The sequence below is a fragment of the Rhinoderma darwinii genome, chromosome 3 (genome assembly GCF_050947455.1).
Source record: "Rhinoderma darwinii isolate aRhiDar2 chromosome 3, aRhiDar2.hap1, whole genome shotgun sequence".
NCBI lineage: Eukaryota > Metazoa > Chordata > Amphibia > Anura > Rhinodermatidae > Rhinoderma > Rhinoderma darwinii.
In genome coordinates this window covers 63968958-63993056 of record NC_134689.1, presented here as the reverse complement: position 1 = coordinate 63993056, position 24099 = coordinate 63968958, and the positions used below count along the sequence as shown (strand labels likewise).

The following is a 24099-nucleotide window of genomic DNA, read 5'->3' as shown; positions in this document are numbered from 1 at the left end:
CAATAAACAAACGAGTGGCCGATGATCCATGCCAGACACCCCGTGGAGCCTAAAAGACATAAAAAATATGACAACAAAATGCAATACACCCGAAGGAAACAACCACACACCCAGCAAACATAATTAACACAATAAATGAGGGCGAACATACCCCTTAAACCTGGCAGACTCCCACCTCCCAATCTTCTAAATCACCAAGTCAGCCAACCCCCAATGAGCTGCCTCCGTGGCAGCCCCAATATGAAAGGAATGAGAGCAGAAATCCCTAGCATTCCAAACCCAAAGCAACTACACACCTACAAAACAAATTGATAATGGGACAAAAACTTTGTATTTGCATGCATGAACATTGGCGAACCCCCGATAGGCCACAAAGCCAAGAACTTCTCAACACAAAAAAACGGACACAACTCAGACCCCGCAAGATGGGCCAAGCCTACACTTAACCCCTTACCATACTGATCAGTTTTAGACCGCCTTATCACACAGACCACATGCCCCGCCAAAACTGCTACATCACATACCTGTAGGCCACCACACACCACCCCATTTGGAGACACTAATTCCGAAACACAAAACGCACCAAAAAATGCTGTCACGATCACAGGGTATGTGGACCCACTGGGCCGCTCCGCCGTAGCGGAGAGGCAGCTGGCCTAGTCACAGGCTATGCAAGTATCTATAACAGTTCGTAGCACAAGGGTACCTGAAATAGTCCAGACAGGGGCCGAGGCTTCAGCACGGATGGTGGTAGGTGCCGCAGGTTGCGCGAGATGTGGCGGATAACACTGGATGTGGCAGATGACACTGGACGTGATGGATGACACGGGATGTGGAGGATGACACTGAATGTGGCGGATTACACTGGACGTGGCAGATGACACTGGACGTGGTCGATGACACTGGTGCAGCAGAACACGACTCCAACACTAACAGGCTCAGGAACAAGGACAAAGCACGGGACACAGGATACAGGTAGCAGGGCACAGGTAACAACGGAAACAGGATAAAACTAAGGGACCATTTGCAAGACTGACATGGGATAAACTAACAACGCTCAGGCAATGAGCAAAGGGGCAGGGCCCTTCTTATAGTCCAGGAAATCATGGGCATTTGATGATGACGATTTCCCCATGTGCGCACACTGGTCCTATAAGGCTGAGCACGAACATGCGCGCGCACCCTACAGGACACACCGGAAGTGAGCGCTGGCGTCTCCTGGGAAGGAGATGCGAGCCAACACTCACAGATCCATGGCTGCGGCTGCTGGGGGGGTGAGTAAACACGATGGTCCGGGCCATGGATGCTACAGTTTCCCCCCTCTTATGCCCCCTTTTCTAGGGGCCAGAGCAAGAGAGGAACTTTTTAATCAGAGCAGGGGCACTGAGGTCCTTTTCCGGCTCCCAGGACCTCTCCTCAGGACCAAACCCTCTCCAGTCCTCCAAATAGAAAGTCCTTCCTCCTACCCTTTTGCAGTCCGGGATCTTCCTCACCTCAAACACATCAGATGAACCGCTGGGAGCAACTGTGGGACTGGCAGTCTTACTGTAGCGGTTCAGGACCACTGGTTTCATGAGGGACACATTGAAGGAGTTGGGGATTCTGAGGGAAGGAGGCAGCCGAAGCTTATAGGAGACAGGGTTTAACTGTTGCAATATCTCAAAAAGTCCTAGGAACCTGGGAGCAAACTTGTATGAAGGCACTTTTAAACGAATGGGACAGCCAGACTTTGGTACCTGAAAGATACTGAGGCATTTCTCTTCTTTTATTATCCGCTTTTTGCTTCATGTGATCGACTGTCAACAAAATAGAGGACCGGGTCTGTTGCCAGATTTTCAGAAAGTCCCCAAATGTCAGCAGCGGGTACCTGAGATATAGTCGACACAGGAAGAGGGACTCTAGGATGTTCACTGTACACAATGTAGAATGGTGTGGAAGTGGTGGACTCGTGTGGTTGTTATACGAGAACTCTTGCCCATGGAAGAAGTTGTACCCAGTTATCATGCTGCAAGGAGATGTAGTGGCGGAGATAATTTTCCATGATCTGGTTACTCTTCTCGACTTGCCCATTGGACTGGGGGTGATAGGCTGAGGAAAAGTCCAATCTCACATCCATTAAAGAGGGCTCTCCAGCATCTGGAGGTAAATTGAACCCCCCTCGAATGGACACTATGTGAAGGGGCAAGCCATGCCAATGGAAGATGTGCTGAATGAAGAGACTCACCAGTCTGGGAGAAGAAGATAGGCCGGTCTGCAGGATAAAATAAAATGTACCATCTTAGAAAAGCGGTCCACCACCACCCAGACAGTGTTGCATCCTGCTGAGGGAGGAAGGTCCGTGACAAAGTGCATCGCAATGTGCTGCCAGGGGAAATTTGGTATAGGCAGAAGTTGGAGGAGGCCAGCAGGCTTGGAGTGAGTAACCTTGTTATGAGCACACACCGTGCAGTAAGAGACAAAGTCCACAACATCTTTGGGTACCGGGGGCCACCAGAAATGACGAGTAATCAGGTCTCGAGTCTTACTAACACCAGCATGCCAAGCCAGTTTAGAGATGTGTCCCCAGCAGAGAATTCTTACCCTATCTGCCAACCGAACAAAAGTACTCCCAGGAGGGATGTCTCTAACCGGCAAAGGATTGGCAGTGACAATGCAGGATGGGTCTATGATACTTTGAAGGGACTGCACCGTGTCATCCATCTGAAATTGCCTGGATAGGGCATCGGCCCTCACTTTCTTGTCATCGGGACAGAAGTGGAGCACAAATTGGAAACGGGTGAAGAACAGCGACCACCTGGCTTGACGGGGGATTAGTCATTGAGCCGACTGGAGATAGGTGAGGATCTTGTGGTCTGTGTAGATCAGGATGGGGTGAGCTGCGCCCTCTAGCAGATGTCTCCACTCCTCCAGAGCCAATTTGATGAACAGTAGCTCCCGATCCCCAATAGAGTAGTTGCGCTCCGCAGAGGAAAAAAGTCTCGAGTAATAGCCACATACTACAGCCTTTTCTTTGGAGCTCCTCTGGAACAGAAGTGCACCTGCACCAACAGAAGAAGCGTTCACCTCCAATGAGAACTGCTGAGACACGTCAGGATGATGGAGGATCGAGGCTGAAGTAAAGACTTTCTTGAGACTAATAAATGCAGATTCTGCCACAGGAGTCCACACCTTGGCATTCACACCCTTCTTGGTAAGGGTAGAGATGGGAGCCGCCAGAGAAGAGAAGTTAAGAATAAACTGCCGGTAGAAATTGGCGAATCCTAAAAAACGCTGTATGGACCTCAGACCTTGAGGACGTGGCTATTCGAGAACGGACTTCACTTTCTCAGGATCCATCTTGAGACCTTGATCTGAGATGATGTAGCCCAGGAAGGACAGAGAATTTTTTCAAAGACGCATTTCTCCAGCTTGGCATATAAACGATTTTCCCTTAATCGCAGTAGAACCAGACGGACATGCCTCCGATGAGTCGTCGGCTCTGGGGAGAAAATCAAAATATCATCAAGATAGACGACAACACAGACATAGAAGAGATCTCGGAAGATATCATTGACAAATTCCTGGAAGTCCGCCGGAGCGTTACAGAGTCTAAAGGGCATCACCGGGTATTCATAGTGCCCGTCTCGGGTGTTGAACGCCGTCTTCCATTCGTCCCCGGGAGTGATTCAGATCAAATTATAAGCCCCACACAAGTCTAATTTTGAAAAAATCCTGGCTCCTCGTATACGGTCAAACAGTTCGGATAGAAGTGGCAACGTGTATTTGCTCTGGACTGTGACCTGTTTGAGACCACGGTAGTCAATGCAGGGTCGAATAGATTCGTCTTTCTTCTTAACGAAGAAGAACCCGGCCCCGGCCAGGGAGGAAGACTTTCGTACGAAACCCCTGTGCAAAGTCTCCTTGATATAGGCCGACATGGATAGAGTCCCTGGCAAGGAGAGAGGATATACCCGTCCACGGGAAAGAGAAGCATTTGGAACCAGTTCAATGGGGCAGTCATAATTCCGATGTGGAGGCCGCATCTCAGCCTCTCTCTTGCTGAAAACATGCACAAAACTAGCATACTGAGATGGTAGATCGGAGAATGTCTGAGGCAGTGGGAGCAAAACAGGGCGAACTTGTGACAGTCAATGGCATCTGGGACCACATTGGAGAACTTCTCTGGAACTCCAGTCAAGAACCGGAGCGTGTAAGCGAAGCCATGGCAGGCCCAGCAGAATAGGGTTGATAGCTTTAGGTAATACAAGGAAGGCGATCTCTTCCGAGTGAAGAGCTCTGACTTGTAGTGTCAATGGTTCCATGATGAACACAATTGGATCGGGCAATGGTAGGCCATTCACAAAAGCAACTGCCAGAGGTCTCTCCAGAAGAACTGTGGCTAGATGTAAGCGATCCACTAGATCCTGCTGGATGAAATTTGCAGATGCTCCGGAGTCAAGATAGGCAGAGTAGGAATGTGATGTCTCTCCGGAGATGACGGCCACAGGAATCAATAATTTGGAAGAGGTTTTGACGTTTGGAACCGTCCCACCTAGAGTTGCCTCTCCAACCAACCCTAGGTGCTGGAGTTTCCCTGTTTCTGTGCATATTGGCGCACAAAATGACCATAAGGGCAACAATACAGACAACCGGACTCTGTCTACCTGCATGGGTTCTTTAGGTAGCGCACTAGGGGAAGGCAATAGTGGTATTTGGACCGAGGGTGCTGGTCTGTGACCCCGCCTATCCTGTCGAACCTCCTGAGTGCGCTCCCGGGTTACTCATGTCAACCCGAATGGCCAACTGGATGAGGGTATTCGAGGTAGAAAGAAGGTTGCGGGCTGCAAGCTCGTCTTTGATGCGCGAGGACAGTCCCTGCCAAAAGGTTGCCACCAATGCCTCATTGTTCCATGCCAAATCTGCTGCTGCCAGGGTACGGAAGGAAATAGCATACTCTCCTACTGTGGAACCCTCTTGCTTGAGGGTTAACGGAGTGGTTGCGGCAGAAGATGTTCGGCCCGGCTCCTCGAACACGGCATGGAAAGACTGCAGGAACAAGGCTAGGTCGGAGGATACAGGTCCTTGTTGTTCCAAGATGGGGTTCGCCCATGCGAGGGCCTTGCTAGCAAGGAGAGAGATGATAAACGCTACTTTGGCCTCCTCAGTGGGGAAAAGATGAGCTCGTAGCCTAAAATGAACTGTACATTGGTTGATGAACCCTCTGCAGGCTCTGGGATCACCATCATAGCGAGGCGGAAAGGGTAGTGAAACTGTGGATCCGGAACAAACAGGGAGAGCAACGGGCAGTGGAACAGCAACAGTCTCAGGAGGAAAAACCGGAGGTGGATCAGTGAGTTGATCCAGGCGGGCCATGATGGAATTTACAGCATCAAGGAGTTGATCCTGACGTGTCCGTAGGTCATGCATCTCCTTCTGTATCTTTTGAACTGCGGTCTTGGGCTGGCCAGCGGGTGCCATTGCCTGAGCATACTGTCACGATCACAGGGTATGTGGACCCACTAGGCTGCTCCACCGTAGCAGAGAGGCAGCAGGCCTAGTCACAGTCTATGCAAGAGTCTATAACAGTTCATAGCACAAGGGTAGCTGAAATAGTCCAGACAGTGGTGAAGGCTTCAGTACGGATGGTGGTGGGTGCCGCAGGTTGCTCCAGACACTGGATGTGGCAAAAGACACTGGACGTGGCAAATGACCAAATGACACTGGACATGGTGGATGACACTGGACGTGGCAGTTGACACTGGATGTGGCAGATGACACTAGTGCAGCAGGAAACGACTCCAACACTAACAGGCTCAGGAAGAATGTCACAGCACAGGATACGGGATACAGGTAGCAGGGCACGGGTAACAACAGGAACAGGATAACACTAAGGGACCATTTGCAAGACTGATAAACTAACAACGCTCAGGCAATGAGCAAAGGGGCATGGCCCTTCTTATAAAACGTGTTCCAAATTATTATGCACATTGGATTTAAGTGTCATAAACATTTAATTATTAGTTTTTCAATTAAACTCATGGATGGTATTGTGTCTTAGGGCTCATTGGATCATTGTAATCAATCTCAGACACCTGTGATAATTAGTTTGCCAGGTGTGCCCAATCCAAGGAAAGCTACTTAAGAAGGACGTTCCACATTATTAAGCAGGCCACAGGTTTCAAGCAATATGGGAAAGAAAAAGGATCTCTCTGCTGCCAAAAAGCGTGAAAGAGTGCAATACCTTGGACAAGGTATGAATACATTGGATATTTCAAGAAAACTTAGGCGTGATCATCGTACTATGAAAAGATTTGTGGCTGATTCAGAGCACAGGGTTCATTCAGATAAAGGCATAATGAGGAAGGTTTCTGCCAGACAAATTAATAGGATTAGGAGAGCAGCTGCTAAAATGCCATTGCAAAGCAGCAAACAGGTATTTGAAGCCGCTGGTGCCTCTGGAGTCCCGCGAACCTCAAGGTGTAGGATCCTCTAGAGGTTTTCAAGTGTGCATAAAGCTATTATTCGGCCACCCCTAAACAATGCTCACAAGCAGAAATGGTTGCAGTGGGTTCAGAAATACATGAAGACTAATTTTCAAACCGTGTTGTTTACTGATGAGTGCCGTGCAACCATGGATGGTCCAGATGGATGGAGTAGTGGATGGTTGGTGAATGGCCACCATGTCCCAACAAGGCTGTGACATCAGCAAGCAGGTGGCGGAGTAATGTTTTGGGCAGGAGTCATGGGGAGAGAGCTGGTAGGCCCCTTTAGGGTCCCTGATGGTGTGAAAATGACCTCTGCAAAGTACGTAGAGTTTATGACTGACCACTTTCTTCCGTGGTACAAAAAGAAGAACGGTGCCTTCCGTATCAAAATTATCTTCATGCATGACAATGCACCATCTCATGCTACAAAGAATACCTCTGTGTCATTGGCTGCTATGGGCATAAAAGGAGAGAAACTCATGGTGTGGCCCCCATGTTCCCCTGACCTCAACCCTATTGAGAACCTTTGGAGCATCCTCAAGCAAAATATCTATGAGGGTGGGAGGCAGTTCACATCAAAACAGAAGCTCTGGGAGGCTATTCTGACATCCTGCAAAGATATTCAAGCAGAAACTGTCCAAATACTCACAAATTCAATGGATGCAAGAATTGTGAAGGTGAAATCAAAGAATATGTTAATATGTAACTTGGCCTTTTAAGTGTTTTTTTGATTGAAAGAGCTTTTGATTTCTGTAAATATGACCTCCTGATGCTGCAAATTCAAAAAATTACCATTTTAGTTCTCTTTACAACCTTCAAAATGTTTTGATCTCTGTTGTTCATAATAATTTGAAACAGTGCATTTTGAGTTTTTTACTTCTAAAAAAAAAATCTGTTATCATTAGGAGATTTGTTCAATAAAATTTGCATTATACTCCAACGGTTGATGGCTTGAAGATTATACTGACTGTCATTTGCATCGACTAATTAGGAAAATCAGCGAAAAATAACATTTGCATAATAATTTGGAATGCAGTGTAGTCCAGGAAATCATGGGCAGTTGATGATGATGATTTTCCCATGTGCACGCGCTGGTCCTTTAAGGCCGGGCACGAGCGTGCGCTCGCGCACCCTTCGGGACACAGCAGACCGGAGCGGAAGGGAGCTCTGGCGTCTCCTGGTAAAGAGATGCGAGCCAACGCTCACAGATCCTTGGCTGCGCCCGCCGGAGGGTGAGTAAACCCGACGGTCTGCGGCCATGGACGCTACAAATGCCAAAGAAAATGCAGGCCTGTATAAACACACTTCGTAATCCGATACACACACGGTCCCCAACCGCACATACAGATTTTCCAAGCGGTCAAACGACACAGGTCGCCGCAAGTCACGTCTGACGCCTTGTTTCCGATACCCACGCAGCGCCAGTTTTACTAAAAAAGATTTAGAAACATCCACAAAACCCCTCAGTTTACACCAAAAGGCCACAGCGGCCACTCGCCGAGAGGAAACAGAGAAAGATGCCCCATCACAGAAAGACAAGCCTACAAAGTATAATAATGAAGAAATCAAAGGCTCCTCCAACTCATCCGCACCCACCGGCAACAGCAACTCCTCCTAATGCGCCCATGCCCTAGAATATGCCGACCACGTACCAATACTCGCAGACCATTGAATCAAAGCTGGTGATACCCTAAGACTACGTCCTACAGCCCCAACGGACAAGACATGATTGCCATCACTGATCGGCCTCTGTGTTAATTTTTGGCGCAGGTTTGTTATATTTTTTTGGCCTTTTTTTAACTGCATCTTTTTGTGTTCGCCCGGCAGCCACTGAGTGCTGAGTCTATATCTTTTTTTTTAGAACCAGCTTCAGTGGTCATTTATTGACACAGGTTTTTCTTGGACCTTTTTTTTTAAACTGTAAAAAAAAATTTGTAGCGTTAGGGCGTTATAATTGCGGACGTCAGTTTTAAAAAAAAAATATATAGCAGAAGTTTTAGCTATATATTTTTTCTACTGTTTTAGTGTAAATTTTTAGCGTTAGGGTATGTTCACACGTAGTGACCAGAAACGTCTGAAAATACGGAGCTATTTTCAGGCAAAAACAGCTCCTGATTTTCAGATGTTTTTCGCGTTATTCGCTGCGTTTTTTATGGCCGTTTTTGGAGCTGTTTTTCAATGGAGTCAATGAAAAACGCTTCCAAAAACGTCCCAAGAAGTGTCCTGCACTTCTTTTGACGAGCTGTCATTTTACGCGGCATATTTTGACAGCGACAAGTAAAATAAAGGCTCGTGGGAACAGAACTTCGTAAAACCCATTGCAGGCACTGGGAAGATGTTTGTAGGCGTATTAGGGCCGTTTTTTCAGGCGTAATTCGAGGCGTAAAATGCCTGAATTATGTCTGAAACCACTGCGTGTGAACATACCCTATGGGTATGTTCACACGCAGTGAGCAAAAACGTCTGAAAATACGGAGCTGTTTTCAGGCAAAAATAGCTCCTGATTTTCAGACGTTTTTTTAGCAACTTGCGTTTTTCGCAGCGTTATTTACGGCCGTTTTTGGAGCTGTTTTTCAATGGAGTCAATGAAAAACGCCTCCAAAAACGTCCCAAGAAGTGTCCTAAATTTTGATACCATGGTGATAGTTTTAGTGTAAACTTACTGCATTATAGTTAGCGTCAGTTGGTGACGGACATTCAGGGTTTTTCTTAACTGAAGTTCGTTCAATAAATTTTTCATAGCGTATCGACACTTGTAGCTCTATTTTTTTTCCAATGTTTTCCAGCATTAGGGTTCATTTGTTAGTGTCAGTTAGTAGGAATTTTTTACCGTTTTTTATTAGACGTTCAGTCAATTTCTCTCTCCTACATTTTTATCTATTCTTTTTCTTCTCTTCCTTTTTTTTTTCCAATAAATTTCATATACACGTGTAAAAGCACAACACACACAACCATCTCTGTAAAAATAAATTGAATATTATACGTGTTGAAGCACTACATACCCCCCTAATAAAAATATCCCAATCATCCCAAAGGGTCTATTTAGCTGAGGAGGCATACGCCATCCTGGCCTCTGACACTGATTCGGCCAGAGAGGGAGAAGAGGAAGTTGCCCCATTCCTCTTGACCTCATCATCATCCTCATCCAGTGATGAGGAACCCCTGCAAAGGCACCCCAGGACAACAGCTGAGGCAAAGCCCCAAATGAGTGATACCATGTGGTATCCAGAGAATTATGAGCCTCACATTCCAGATTTCATAGGCAGCTCAGGAATTCGGTTTGAGACTGCAGGCATTGCAGAAATTAACTTTCAAGTTCTTTTTCTCTTCAGGATTTTGTTAATTTAATTGTGGCACAGAGCAATTTATACGCCCAGGAATTTTTAGCACAAAACCCCACGTCATCATTTGCTAGGTGGACTCCCCACCTAGAGGCAGTGGAGATGATGACATTTTGGGGCCGTGTCCTACATATGGGCCTAGTAAAAAAGACAGAGATTAGGCAATACTGGAGTACAGACATTTTCTACAACACCCCATTATAGCTCAAGTCAATGACCCGGACAAGTTTAGAAATAATTCTGAAATGTTTGCATTATAATGATAATGCAGTACCCGCCCCGTGATGACTCCACATATGACTGCCAATTCAAAATCAGGCTAGTCATTGATCATTTTTGTACCATATTTGAACAATCATACACCCCCAAAAAGAACATTGCAATAGATAAGTCCCTTGTACATTTTAAGGGGAGACTAAAATTCTGCCAATACCTGCCCAGCAAGAGGGCAAGGTATTGAATTAAAATTTACAAGCTGTGCGGGAGACCCCTATAGGTTTACAGTTTATGAAGGGAAGGACTCCAGGATAGAACCTCCAGAATGCCCTCCTGTCCTGCGAGTTAGGGGGAAAATAGTGTAGGATTTGATGCACCCACTGCTGGACCAGGGTTACCACCTTTACGTGGACAACTTCTATACCAGCATCATTCCACTATTTAAGTGTCTCTCCACCAGAAATACTGCAGCATGCGACACCGTGAGCAATAACCAGAAACACCTCTTTAAAACTGTTTGGGCAACCAATAAGAAAGGGAGAAAACAGGGCACTAAACAGCGAGGACATGTTTCAGGTTAAGTATAAGGGACAAGAGGGATGTCCTTATGTTGACCACAATACATGGTAGCAGCAGTACCCCTGTCCCTGTCCGAGGTAGCACTAAAAATATCCCTAAGCCAGATTGTATCCTGAGCCACAATAAGTACATGGGCAAGGTTGATGTTTCTGATTAAGTACTGAAGCCGTACAGTGCCATGTGGAAAACAAAGGTGTGGTACAAAAAGCTGGCCGTGCACATAGTACAGCTGGCATTGTATAACGCTATAACCAGTGTGCAGGCCGGACAGGGACATTCCTTCAGTTTCAAGAGGTGGTTATCAAGGACCTTGTATTTGGGAACCAGGATGAGGAGGGCCCCAGTACTTCTAGAGGCAATGGTCCACATATTGTACCAGGGCAACACTTTTCAGCGAAATCCACTCTACTAGTAAAAAGGGAAGGACCCAAAAAAGGTGCAAAGTGTGTTGCAAAAGGGGGAGAAGAAGGTGGTGCTTTTTCTCCTTTAGTTCCTGTGGAAATGTAAAAAAAAAAAAATAGCTAAACCTACATTTTATTGAAAAAAAATGTAGATTTTCATTTTCACGGCCTAGTTCCAATAATTTCTGCAAAAAATATGAGGGGTCAAAATGCTCACTATACCCCTATATCATTTCCCTGAGGGGTGTAGTTTCCAAAATGGGGTCACTTATGGGAGGTTTCCTTTGTTTTGGTACCACAAGACTTCTTCAATTCTGACATGGTGCCTAAAATATATTCTAATAAAAAGAAGGCCCCAAAATCCACTAGGTCCTCCTTTGCTTCTGAGGCCTGTGCCTCAGTACATTAGGGCCACACTAGGGCCACATGTGGTATATTTCTAAAAACTTTTCTCTGGTAAAACCTTCTGGATTATAAATTAATTTTGGCAAAATTTTTTTATTAATTTGTACATTTTCCCTCTACTTTGCTTTAATTCTTGTGAAATTCCTAAAGCGTTAAAAAAAACGTTTTAAATGCTGTTTTGAATACTTTGAGGGGTGCTGGTTTTAAAATGGGGTGATTTATGGGATTTGTTTTGTATGGACCCTGAAAAAATAGCCTTTTGAAATTTTCTTGAAAATGTGAGAAATTTCTGCTAAAGTTCTAAGCCTTGTAACATCCCAGAAAAATAAAAGGATGTTCAAAAAATGATGCCGATCTAAAGTAGACATATGAGAAATGTTAATTAGCAACTAGTTTTGTGGTATAACTGTCTGTCTTACAAACAGGCACATTTAAATTTATAAAAATGCTAATTTTAGCAATTTTTTTGCTAAGTTTTGGTACTTTTCACAAATAAATACTGAATTTATTGACCAAATTATTACAGTAACATAAATTCCAATGTGTCACGAGAAAACAATCTCAGAATCGCTTAGATTGGGAAAAGCATTCCAAAGTCATTACCACATAAAGTGAGATATGTCAGATTTGAAAAATGAGGCTCTGTTAGGAAGGTCAAAAGTGGCGGCAGCGGGAAGGGATTAATAGGCCTTGATAAGATTCTGTCTCTCAGCAAAGCCCAGTATGCAAGCTATGACTGTGCGTAACTGCCATCTTGGTCATTGATGCGATGGACTTAATGAACATTGATTCATCTTTCTACCTGTTCAATCAGACTTGTTCATGTCACTGAGTACCCGTTTTAGCTTGTTTGTGTGGCAAGGACAGATGTGTAGCACCTGGGGATCGCTTTTGGAAAATAATATTATCAGGTGCGGACCATTATCGGGAGGTTTCAGGGGCCAATCACACGCACCTTACCATCAGATGCTGGAACTGGAAGTCTGGCTGGCTGATACCTGTTGCTGCCCACTTGGCTCAGTGACACCTAGAACAAAAAAGATGGTAGCAAAAGTACTAGTTTACATTTGGGATAGGAAGAGAAGCAAACAAGTATAGCCAAGATGTGGCACAGTAGCACACTGGCTGGGCTGTACACGGCTCTCTCTCCATGCTGACACAGAACAACATATCACTGAGCTATATAGGGAGCCTGTTTCATGTGGCACATTATCTTAAAGAAAACTGTTGATTGGCTGTTCAAACTGGATACACTAATCTCTACTAAGAAATATGTTCACATTAGTCTTGATCATGGATAAATTGAATACTATAAAAAGGCTACATTTGGATAGGTGGTTACTAACCCAGCATAAATCCTGTTTTAAATTTTCCTTCTGCTTTATTTTCTTTTTATATACACATAGTTCATAACATAGTGTGTGAAGAAATTTTAATATCCAAATCTTTTTTTCCCTAGGGGGATATAACATTAAAGATCTTGTATATAAATGGATGAGAGGAAATGACTCAGTTCGTGGCATGGCTACTTTGCAACTTGCACAATATACTGTTGAAAAATATTATACTGAGGTCACCACTGGAAAGGATGAAACTGGTAACAAATTTTAACTTGCAACTCCATACAAGTTGTTTACGTAATATCATGTTTGTATTTTAACAAGAACAATACTATTATGCCTGCTAGCAATAGTGAAGGGCTTACTAAAGTAGTGTCAATCCTTAACTTGACCCTGACAAATAGCTGCAGCGTAATAACTTATAACAATACAACAAAAGCCACTGAAAATCTCAAGTTATACATTTCTTGCTAAGTTGTATTTAACACATTAAGTGTCAAGTTAAAAATAGCTGTTATGACCAGCAGATTGTGGACCCACTGGGCTACTCCACCGGTTTGACTTATGGCTACCTCTAAGGGCGTTATTTAAGTAACCTCCCTGGTCTTCGCCCTTTAACCCCTATACCGAGATCTGGTCTTTGCTACGGGGAGTCTACCAGGCCGCTACCTCTTGAAGTGGTCCTGGTGGAGTAGCCGCTGGCCCAGCAGACGAAGAAGAGGCACTGGCAGATGGTAACATGATGAATGGAATCTTCAGCCTTATCACCGACAGTTGGAAGCAGACTGGCAGCGGGCAGTTGGATGGAAGTGGATGACTGGACACAGGCCGGTAGTGGGTAGCTGGACACAGGCAGGTAGCGGGTAGCTGGACATAGGGAGATAGTGGGTAACTGGACACAGGCAATTAATGGATAGCTGGATACAAGCTAATAACTGGTTACAGGCAGGTAGCAGATAACTGGATACAGACTGACAACAGATAGCATTAGTGGACTGGATACAGGCTGGTAGTGGATAACTGAATAAGATAGCAGTAGCATACAGGAAGCTTAGCAGGATACAACTAGGCTGTTCTACAACTTGGTTGTTCTAATGTTGCTCAGGCACTAGGTGGATAGTGGAGGTGCCTTAAATAGTCCTGGGGGCAACAGGGATTGAATAAGGGAATTTTGAATTATGCGGGCACTGGCCCTTTAAGAAGCTGACGGAGCGCCTGAGCGCACTAGAAACATTGCGGCCGCGAGCGGATGAAACCAGCAGATACCACTTTGGTGCTGGAGGAGGTATGAGACCGAGTAGCGGGACAGGCAGCACAAGCAGGACCCACCGCCGGCGTTACAATAGCTACATCTGTACATTGTTACTACAAGGAAATAAACGAGAAAGGGAGAACACATTCTTTTCATCTAAAATCCTTCATTTGTTTATTTTCATATACACACATACAGCTGTATAGTCAGTGAACCTTATTGTAAACACCCATACGGTTGTAGAGTCAGTGAACCATATAGTAGTTATATAGGAGCATGTGTCCAGGCTAAGTGCACACCATGTTCAGCAATCATAAGAAGCTTTCTAATTTATCTTATTACAAAAAAAATGTGTCTCCCTAATTATCAGACTCCTCTCCTCCGAGTGCCAAATTAAGTAGACCATAGGCCCTGGGCTGTTCCACAAACTTGGGCCCCCCTTCCCCACCGCCGCTCTGCCATGTCTATAGTTAACACCACATTTTTGTGCGAGCATTGACAAATGGGTGTTACGATTCCCCTTGTCAAAGGGCTGTGTCCCTACATACTGACAGTCTCCAACCATCGCTGACTGTATCACACTGTGTAGGGACACTTCCTCTTGACAATGGGAATGGTAACACGCATTTGTCTATTAGTCCTGGGTACACAAAGACTTTATGTGGAATACAAGGATTTCCTACAACAGACATGTCAGGAGAGGGGACAGATTCTCTATAGATCCAGTGACTCACAAGTGATGTCTTTTCTGATGGGAATCGTTTTCTTTTCTTCTCCATCTGACGCAGACCATTATGGCGACTTCTCCTCATGAGACATCTTTGCACATTGCTTCTGCAGCCATTTCCAGCCTCTATAGAAACACACAAATTTAGACTCCAAGACACAGAACCATACATTAAAGGAGTTGTCCGGACACAGACTGTTTTTTATACTGATGACCTATCGATGTGCCCGGTCAACCACTTTTACTCAGACTAATAAATTTGGACCCCAGACTAGATAATAGAATACATACTGACCCAGACCTTCTAAACTGTTGCAGTCCCCAGACCAGACCCCTAAACAAATACAGGCCCCAAAACAAGCACCCTAAATAAATACAAACCTTAGACCAGACCCCCTACACTAATTATGAGCCCAAACCTGACCCCCTACACTAATAATGACCCCAGACCTGACCCCCTACACTAATAATGACCCCAGACCTGACCCCCTACACTAATAATGACCCCTAATTAAAGACCCCTAAACTAATACAGACCATAGACCGGGCCCCCTAAATACAGGCCCAATAAACTAATCCAGATCCCTAAATACAGATTCCCTAAATACAGACCTCAAACTAATACAGACCCCTTAAATACGGACCCGAGACCTGACCCCCTACACTAATAATGACCCCAGACCTGACTCACTTAATACAGACCCTAGACCAGACCCTCTAATCTAATACAGACCCCAGACCAGAACCCTAAAAACAAACCCTAGAACAGGCCCCCAAAATAGACCCCATAAATGAATACAGACCCCAGACCCCCTAAATACAGACCCCAGACCCCTTAAACTAACACAGACCCCTAAATATACAGACCCTAAACCCCTTAAACTGATACAGAGCTCAGACCCCCTAAATACAGAACCCAGACTTCTTAAACTAATAGACAGCAAACCCCCTAAATACAGACCAGACCCCCTAAATACAGACCCCTTAAACAAATCCATCCCCTTATACTTACATAGCAGCTCACCTCAGTCTCAGTCTTCTCTGTGGAGTCTTGCTGCTGCTCATGGACCTGCGGTCATGTGACCAGCATGTCTCTAAACAGTAGTAAGAACTTCAGAGATGAGGTCATGTGACCTTATGTTTAAAGGTCCTTTTGCAGGACATATACAATGAGGCAAAAACACGACAAAACTACATTGTATTTTGGGCGGCCACGGGCCCCCCCGGGAGCCTCGGGCCCCGGGCAGCCGCCCAAAATGCCCTATGATGATCCGCCATTGAATGTTCTCCCCTGCCTCCTGCACTGATCATTCACTCAGAATTAAGATTCTTATCACCAATTGTGCTATTGATTCATGAGGAAAATGTTAAATGACAGTTGCACTTTAAGGTTATATTCACATGTGGCATTTAATTTTAGCACTTTTTAGTTTTTTGTTTGGTTTTGTTTTTTTACAAAAAATTACCCCCACCCCAAAACATCAAAATCTGCTAAAAGATGGAACAGAAATGCTACATGGGAACATGCTTTGAGCCATATATAATAGTGCAGCTTCTTAAATGGACAATTTGGAAGTAGAGCACTTAGATGTTGTTCCCACCCCTGCTGGAGATTTCTGTCTATCCAATGTCCTTTGACTTCCTGTGATCCAATTACTCTTCCAAACTTAACCTCTTCCTGACCAGAAGCTTTACCCACCTTCCTGACCGAGCTAATTTTCTATTTTTTTCCATGTGCCAATTTTAACCCCTTCCCGACATTTGACGTACATGTACATCATGGAAAGCATTGACTTCCCGCAAAATGCCGTACATGTACGTCAAATGTTTGGGACCGGCTCAGAAGCTGAGTCGGTGCCATCATCGTCGGATCTCAGCTGTATCTTACAGCTGACATCCGACTGTAACGGCGGGGACCGAAATTAGCTTCGATCCCCGCCATTAACCCCTTAAGTGCAGCGCTCAAACGCGATCGCTGCACTTAAGGTGTTTGCAGCTCATCGGAGCCCCAGCAATGAAATTGCCGGGGGTTCCGGTGGCTGCAATGGTAACCGGAGGCCTAATACTGGCCTCCCGGTCTGCCTAGCACCGAAGCCGGTCAAGATCCGCCCGGCGGCTGAGCCTGATCGACTTCCGTAGCTGCCGGCAAGATGGCGCCGGGTCAGGAGCTGATCCGACGTCATCAGCGGTGGAATTCAGCTGTACTGTACAGCTGACATCCACCTGTAACGGCAGGAACCGGAGCTAGCTCCGATCCCTGCCATTAACCCCTTCGATGCAGCAATCGAAAGCGCTTGCTGCAATCGTAGCGGTTACTAGCAGATCGCCAGCCCTGAGAGGCAATCGGGGCTGGTGACTGCTGTTATGGCAACAGGAGACACAATGGTCTCCTGCTCTGCCATTACGGAAGCCGATTTAGGCCCCGTCGGGAGGCGAAGCCTAATCGGCTTGCTGTCAGTGAATGACTGACAGATCTAATACATTGCACTACAGAGGTAGTGCAATGTATTAGAAAAAAAAAAAATCTGACCGTTGGACCTTCAAGTCCCCTAGTGGGTCTTGAAGAAAAGTGTAAAAAAAGTATAAAAAAGTGTAAAAAAAAAGTGCAAAAAATAAAAGTTTGAAAACAATAAAAGTTTCAAGTAATCAAATAAAACACAATCCCCCTTTTACTCTTATCAAGTCCTTTATTATTAAAAAATAATAATAAACCATATGTATTTGGTATCGACACGACCGTAACGACCGGAGGTATCAAAATATTATATTATTTATTGCACGCGGTGAACAGCGTAAAAAAAAAACGTAAAAAACTTTACCAGAGTTTCTGTTTTTTGGTCACTTTGCCCTACAAATATTAGAATAAAAAGTGATCAAAAAGTCGCACGTATCCAAAAATGGTACCTATAAAAACTATAGCTCGTCCCGCAAAAAACAAGCCCTCATACACCTCCGTCGACAAAAAAATTAAAAAGTTATGGTTCTCAAAACTTGGCGACAGAAAAAATACATTCTTTTTACAAAAGTAATTTTATTGTGCAAAAAGTTGTAAAACATAAAAAAGTGCTATAAATTAGGTATCGCCAGAATCGTACTGACCCACAGAATAAAGTTAACATGTAATTTATAACGCATGGTGAACGCTGTATAAAAAAAAACGAAAAAAGCTGTGCCAGAATTGCGTTTTTTTGTTTACCTGGCATCCCAAAAAATAGGATAAAAGGTGATCAAAAAGTCACATGTACCCCAAAATGGTACCAATAATAACTACAGCTCGTCCCGCAACAAACCAGCCCTCATACCGCTACGTCTATGAAAAATAAAATTAGTTATGGCTCCAATAAATCAGGAAATAAAAAAATATGCAGTTGTGCCCGAGGGGAACATTTCTTCTGTTTCAAGAGGCGATTTATCAAGGACCTAAAATTAGGGAACCAGGAAGGGGAGAGCCCAAACATATCCGTTGGAAGCGACGGTGCCCGTATTATACCAGGACAACACTTTCCCAGCAAAATTCTCCAAACTACAAAAGGTGCGGAGTGCGGACCAAAAGGGGGATAAGAAATGACAACATATATCAGAGCGACATCGGCCTGTGCGGAAAGGATTGCTTCACAGCGTAACACACATCTATGGATTATTATTTTTTTTTTATACCACCTGACTATGCCCCTTATATACTCCGCCCCGCTTACATGTACCCCCACGTTATAAAACACCAGCAATACTCAAACAAATATAGTACCAAGCAAAATCCGCTCTCCAAAAGCCAAATGGTGCTCCCTCGGCTCTGAACCCTACAGCGTGCCCAAACAGCAGTTTCCTTCAACATATATGGCATCGTCATACCCGGGAGAACCCTTTTAACAATTTTTGGGGTGTGTGTCTCCAGCGTCATAAGCTTGGCATGACATATTTGCCACTGAATGGCATATCTAGGGAAAAATATAAATTTTTAATTTGCACCATCCGCAGTGCATTCATTTATGGAAAAGACCTGTGGGGTGAAAATGCTCACTACACCCCTTAATAAATGCCTTGAGGGGTGCAGTTTCCATAATGGGGTCACTTCTCAGGCGTTTCTTTTTATTATTTCACATCTGAGCCTCTGCAGTTGTGAACCAATACTTTGTAAATCGCAAAATTAGGCCTCCACTCCGCATGTTACTCTTCACTCCTGAGCCCTGTCATATGTCCAGGCAAAAGATTAGGGTCACATGTAGGGTGTTTCTAAAACCGGGAAACACTGCATAATAATTAGAGGGCTGTCTTGTTATGGTGGCACAAGCCGGGCACCACATATTGGCATATCTATGGAAAAAATCCCATTTTCACTCTGCAACATCGAGTGAACACTAATTTCTACAAAACACCTGCAGGGTTAAAATGCTTACTACACCCCTTGGTAAATGCATTGAGGGGTGTAGTTTCCAAAATGGGGTCACTTCTGGGGGTTTTCCACTGTTTTGGGCCCACAGGCGCCCAGAAACCAATCCAGCAACATCTGCACTCCAAATGGCGGTCCTTCCCTTCTGAGCCCTGCCGTTTGCCCAAACATCAGTTTATGACCACATATGGGGTATTGCCGTACTCGGGAGAAATTGCTTTACAAATGTTGGGTTCTTTTTTTCCTTTATTTGTTGAGAAAATGAAAAAATTTGCGCTAAAGCTACGTTTTATTGAAGAAAAAGGACTGTTTTTATTTTCACTGCCTAATTCTAATAAATTCTATGAAACATCTGTGGGGTCAAAATGCTTACTACACCCCTAGATGAATTCCTCAAGAGGTGTAGTTTGCTAAATGGAGTCCCTTTTTGGGCGTTTTCATTGTTTTGTCCCCTCAGGGTCTTTGCAAATGTGACATGGCCGCCGCAAACCATTCCTGCTATATGTGATCTCAAAAAGCCAAATAGTGCTCTTTCCCTTCTAAGCCCTGCCGTGTGTCCAAACAGTCATGTGGGACATTGTTTTACTCGGGAGAAATTGCTTTACAAATTTTGTGGTGCTTTTTCTCCTTCAGTCCTTGTGGAAATGAGAAAAAATTAGCTAAACCTAGATTTTTTTTGAAAAAATGTAGATTATTATTTTCAGGGCCTACTTACAATAATTTCTGCAAGAAAACTGTGGGGTCAAATCACTCACTGTACCCCTAGATAATTTCCTCAATGGGTGTAGTCTCCAAAATGGGGTCACTTGTGGGGGGTTTCCACTGTTTTGTCCCCTCAGGGGCTTCGTAAATGTGACATGGCCTCCGCAAACCATTCCTGCTAAATGTGGACTCCAAAAACCAAATGGCACTCCATCCCTTCTAAGCCCTGCCGTGTGTCCAAATATCCGTTTATTACCACATGTGGGGTATTGTTTTATTCGGGAGAAATTGCTTTACAAATTTTACGGTGCTTTTTCTCCTTCAGTCCTTGTGGAAATGAGAAAAAAAATCGCTAAACCTACATTTTCTTTGAAGAAATGTTGATTTTAATTTTCACGGCCTACTTCCAATAATTTCTGTAAAAAACCTGTGCGGTCAAAATGCTCACTACACCCCTAGATTTTTACTGTTTTGTCACTGCAAGAGCCCTTCAAACCTGACATGGTGCCTAAAATATATTCTAACAAAAATAAGGCCCCAAAATCCACTAGGTGCTCCTTTGCTTCTGAGGCCGGTGCTTCAGTCCAGTAGCACGCTATGACCACATGTGGGATATTTCCTAAAACTGCAGAAACTGGGCAACAAATATTGAGTTGCGTTTCTCTGGTAAAACCTTCTGTGTTATAAAAAAAATTGTACTAAAAATTTATTTCTGCAAAAAAATATGAAATTTGTAAATTTCACCTCTACTTTGCTTTAATTCCTGTGACATGTGTAAAGGGTTAAGACATTTTCTAAATGCTGTTTTGAATACTTTGAGGGGTGACGTTTTTAAAATGGGGTGACTTTTTGGGGGTTTCTAATATATAAGGCCCTCAAAGCCACTTCCCAACTGAACTGGCCCCTGTAAAAATGGCCTTTTGAAATTTTCTTGAAAATGTGAGAAATTGCTGCTAAAGTTCTAAGCCATGTGATGTCATAGAAAAATAAAAGGATGTTCAAAAAACGATGCCAATCTAAAGTAGACATATGGGGGATGTTATTTAGCACCAATTTTGTGTGGTATAACTGCCTGTCTTACAAACAGATACATTTAAATTGAGAAAAATGCTAATTTTTTGCAATTTTTCGCTAATTTTTGGTATTTTTCACAATTAAATACTGAACATATCGAGCAAATTTTGCCAGTAACTTAAAGTGCAATGTGTCACGAGAAAACAATCTCAGAATCGCTTGGATAGGTGAAAGCATTCCGAAGTTATTACCACATAAAGTGACACGTCAGATTTGAAAAATGAGGCTCTGTCAGGAAGGTCAAAAGTGGCTAAAGAGGGAAGGGGTTAAAGCAAATTGTTCTTCTATTACTCTTCCAACCTACATGTATTTGGGCTTGTTTTTCTCAGAACATATTGGGCTTCCATATTGTGCAAAAAAAAATAGATATATTTTACTTTTTTTAGAATATGGAAGGAAAAATGGAAAACAAAAAAGCTTTCCAACACCATACCTCACGTCTGACATAAACCACTGAATCCAAGGTAATCCAAATAGGGAAATTTGTAATAAAAAAAAGTAACACTACAACAAAAACATGTCAGAAACAGAAATAAAAATGACATCCTTCAGATGCTCGGTCAAAGAAAAGGGTCTGCAGCGGAATGGAGGAAGGCGGCGCTAGGGACGTCATGCCCCTAGCGCCGCCTTCCTCCATTCCGCTGCAGACCCTTTTCTTTGAGGCCTGCTGATTCAATAGTCCAAGGGGCTTAGATGGGAGAGTGGTCCAGGAGCCAGCAGCAGGTAGTCACTCCAATTTAAACACCTATCAATGTATACCACAATCCAAATAGTAGTCCAATGCAAATGAATGCTATATATCTTTATTGAATCAAAATAGAAACGGACAATTGTCTCAATAAAAGCATTTAAAATACATAAAAACCAAACTGAGGTGTTGGTTAAAGATCCAAATGTAAATGCTCATAGGTTACACAGATCCAAGTACGTACATATGCCAAAAAGCAGAAAGTGCCACAAAAAAAAACGGCCGAAAAATACTTTATATAAATACAGGCTCCACCCCAAGTGAGGCACAGGAAATTATGGTTCAGGTGCAGATGAGAATGTAAACACTACATAAGATAACAATAGTATTAAAAGCATATAAGACATAAATAATTCACTAAATAGGCACATAGTGTTGCCAATACAACTACTAACCCATAATAGGACACGTTCCATAAAACACCTCTGGAGACCACCACCTCAGGACCACAATTTAGCTCATAGTAATTTTTTAAGGCTAAGCTGGGGGTGAGGGAGGCTTGTATGAGTTTGTTTCAAAGTTGAACAGAAAAATTACCATGCTTGAAATATGATGCATGGAAAAATTTGATACAAGTTAATTATAAAATATCCAGCACATTGCCATGCACCAAAGACAATGATAAAAAAAACTGAATTACTTCTACTGTACTGGAATTCCTATTTTTATATTATATATACTGAAAAATATATTTTTAAAAAATGTGGGTTCCCCACCTTCTTTTTTATAACCAGCCAAGGTAAAACCGAGAGATGATATTTACAGGATGGGAAGATCACAGATGTTGGTCCCCTCAGACCCTGAAAAAAAACAAAACACTGTGGGTGCCCCAGAAGCAGACCATCAGATTAGATGGTCCACTACTGACGTGTACCCAGCTCTTCACGATAGCCTTAGAGCATTGGCAACCAGGGTAATAATGAGGGGGGTAGTGACATACTCCCAGGTGCAACCCACATGTTACATACATTAGAGCATGCTCTGCAAAAGCCAAACACACATAAGATACATGCCACACACAACCGCTCACACTAAAAACATGCAGCCCAGACACCACTGACACATTAGATACATACTGTTCACGCATATTGGACAAATGTTGCATGCGCCACATGCTTTTGAACATACTATACATATATTAGACACATGCCACGCCAAATATATCTCACACATGCTGTACACACTCCACCTGCACTGGTATATACCCAGTGGCGGATTAGGTGTACCATGGGCCCTGGGCTGTTGACTCCACGTGTGCCCCCTCCTTCTCCTTTATATTATATAGATTCATTACACACAGAGTGATCTATCTCCAGCATTTTTCTTCTTCTAATGTTAAAGATTATGGCTAAGGGTATGTTCACACGGCTTAGCAAAATACGTCTAAAAATACGGAAGGCGAAAACAGCTCCTGATTTTCAGATGTTTTTGTAGCAACTCACATTTTTTGCGGCGTATTTTACGGACGTTATTGGAGCTGTTTTTCAGTCAATGAAAAACGGCTCCAAAAACGTCCCAAGAAGTGACATGCACATCTTTTTCGCGGGCGTCTTTGTACGCGCCGTCTTTTGACAGCGAAGCGTAAAATAACACCTCGTGGGAACAGAACATCATAAAACCCATTGAAAGCAATGGGCAGATGTTTGTAGGCATAATAGAGCCGTTTTTTCAGTCATAATTCGAGGCGTAAAACGTCCGAATTATGTATGAAAACAGTGCGTGTGAACATACCCTAAGGGTATGTTCAAACGCAGTGAGCAAAAATGTCTGAAAATACGGAGCTGTTTTCAGGCAAAAACAGCTCCTGATTTTCAGACGTTTTTTTAACAACTCACGTTTCTCGCAGCGTTTTTTACGGATGTTTTTCAATGGAGTCAATGAAAAACACCTCCAAAAACGTTCCAAGAAGTGTCCTGCACTTCTTTTGACAACATGTCATTTGACGTCACGTATTTTGACAGCGACGCGTAAAATAAAGGCTCGTGGGAACAGAACATCGTAAAACCCATTGCAGGCAATGAGCAGATGTTTGTAGGCGTATTAGGGGCGTTTTTTCAGGCGTAATTCGAGACGTAAAATGCCCGAATTACATCTGAAACCACTGCATGTGAACATACCCTAACACTTAATGAAAACCCAAAATTTAGTGTCCCAGAAAATGTGAATATTATAAAAGCCCATTTTCAAAAATGATTTCTATTACTGAAATGGTGGTATACTGAAAAGTTTATACAGTATATGCACTCAATACTTGGTCGGGGCTCCTTTTGCATAAATTACTGCATCAATAAGGCGTGGCATGGAGGCGATCAGCCTGTGGCACTGCTAAGGTATTATGGGAGCCCACTGAAGTTCATATATGGACACTGATGTCAGTGGCTACTCCTTGAGCGGAATCCCCATTGCCGACTTTGGCCGGGGATTCCGCTCCAGGAGGAGCCCCTGATGTCAATGTCTATATTT

At 43.8% G+C, this 24099-nt stretch overlaps 1 protein-coding gene across 4 annotated transcripts in view; it reads left to right on the top strand.

Annotated features, from left to right (window-relative positions):
• Positions 1-24099, top strand: part of LOC142748949 (gamma-aminobutyric acid receptor subunit pi-like) — a 628889-nt gene that overhangs the window by 466216 nt on the left and 138574 nt on the right. For all 4 annotated transcript variants that reach the window (XM_075856382.1, XM_075856380.1, XM_075856381.1 and 1 more), the window contains one exon: positions 12866-13003. In XM_075856382.1, the coding sequence (XP_075712497.1) occupies positions 12866-13003 (138 nt within the window). The remainder of the gene's footprint in view (positions 1-12865; positions 13004-24099) is intronic.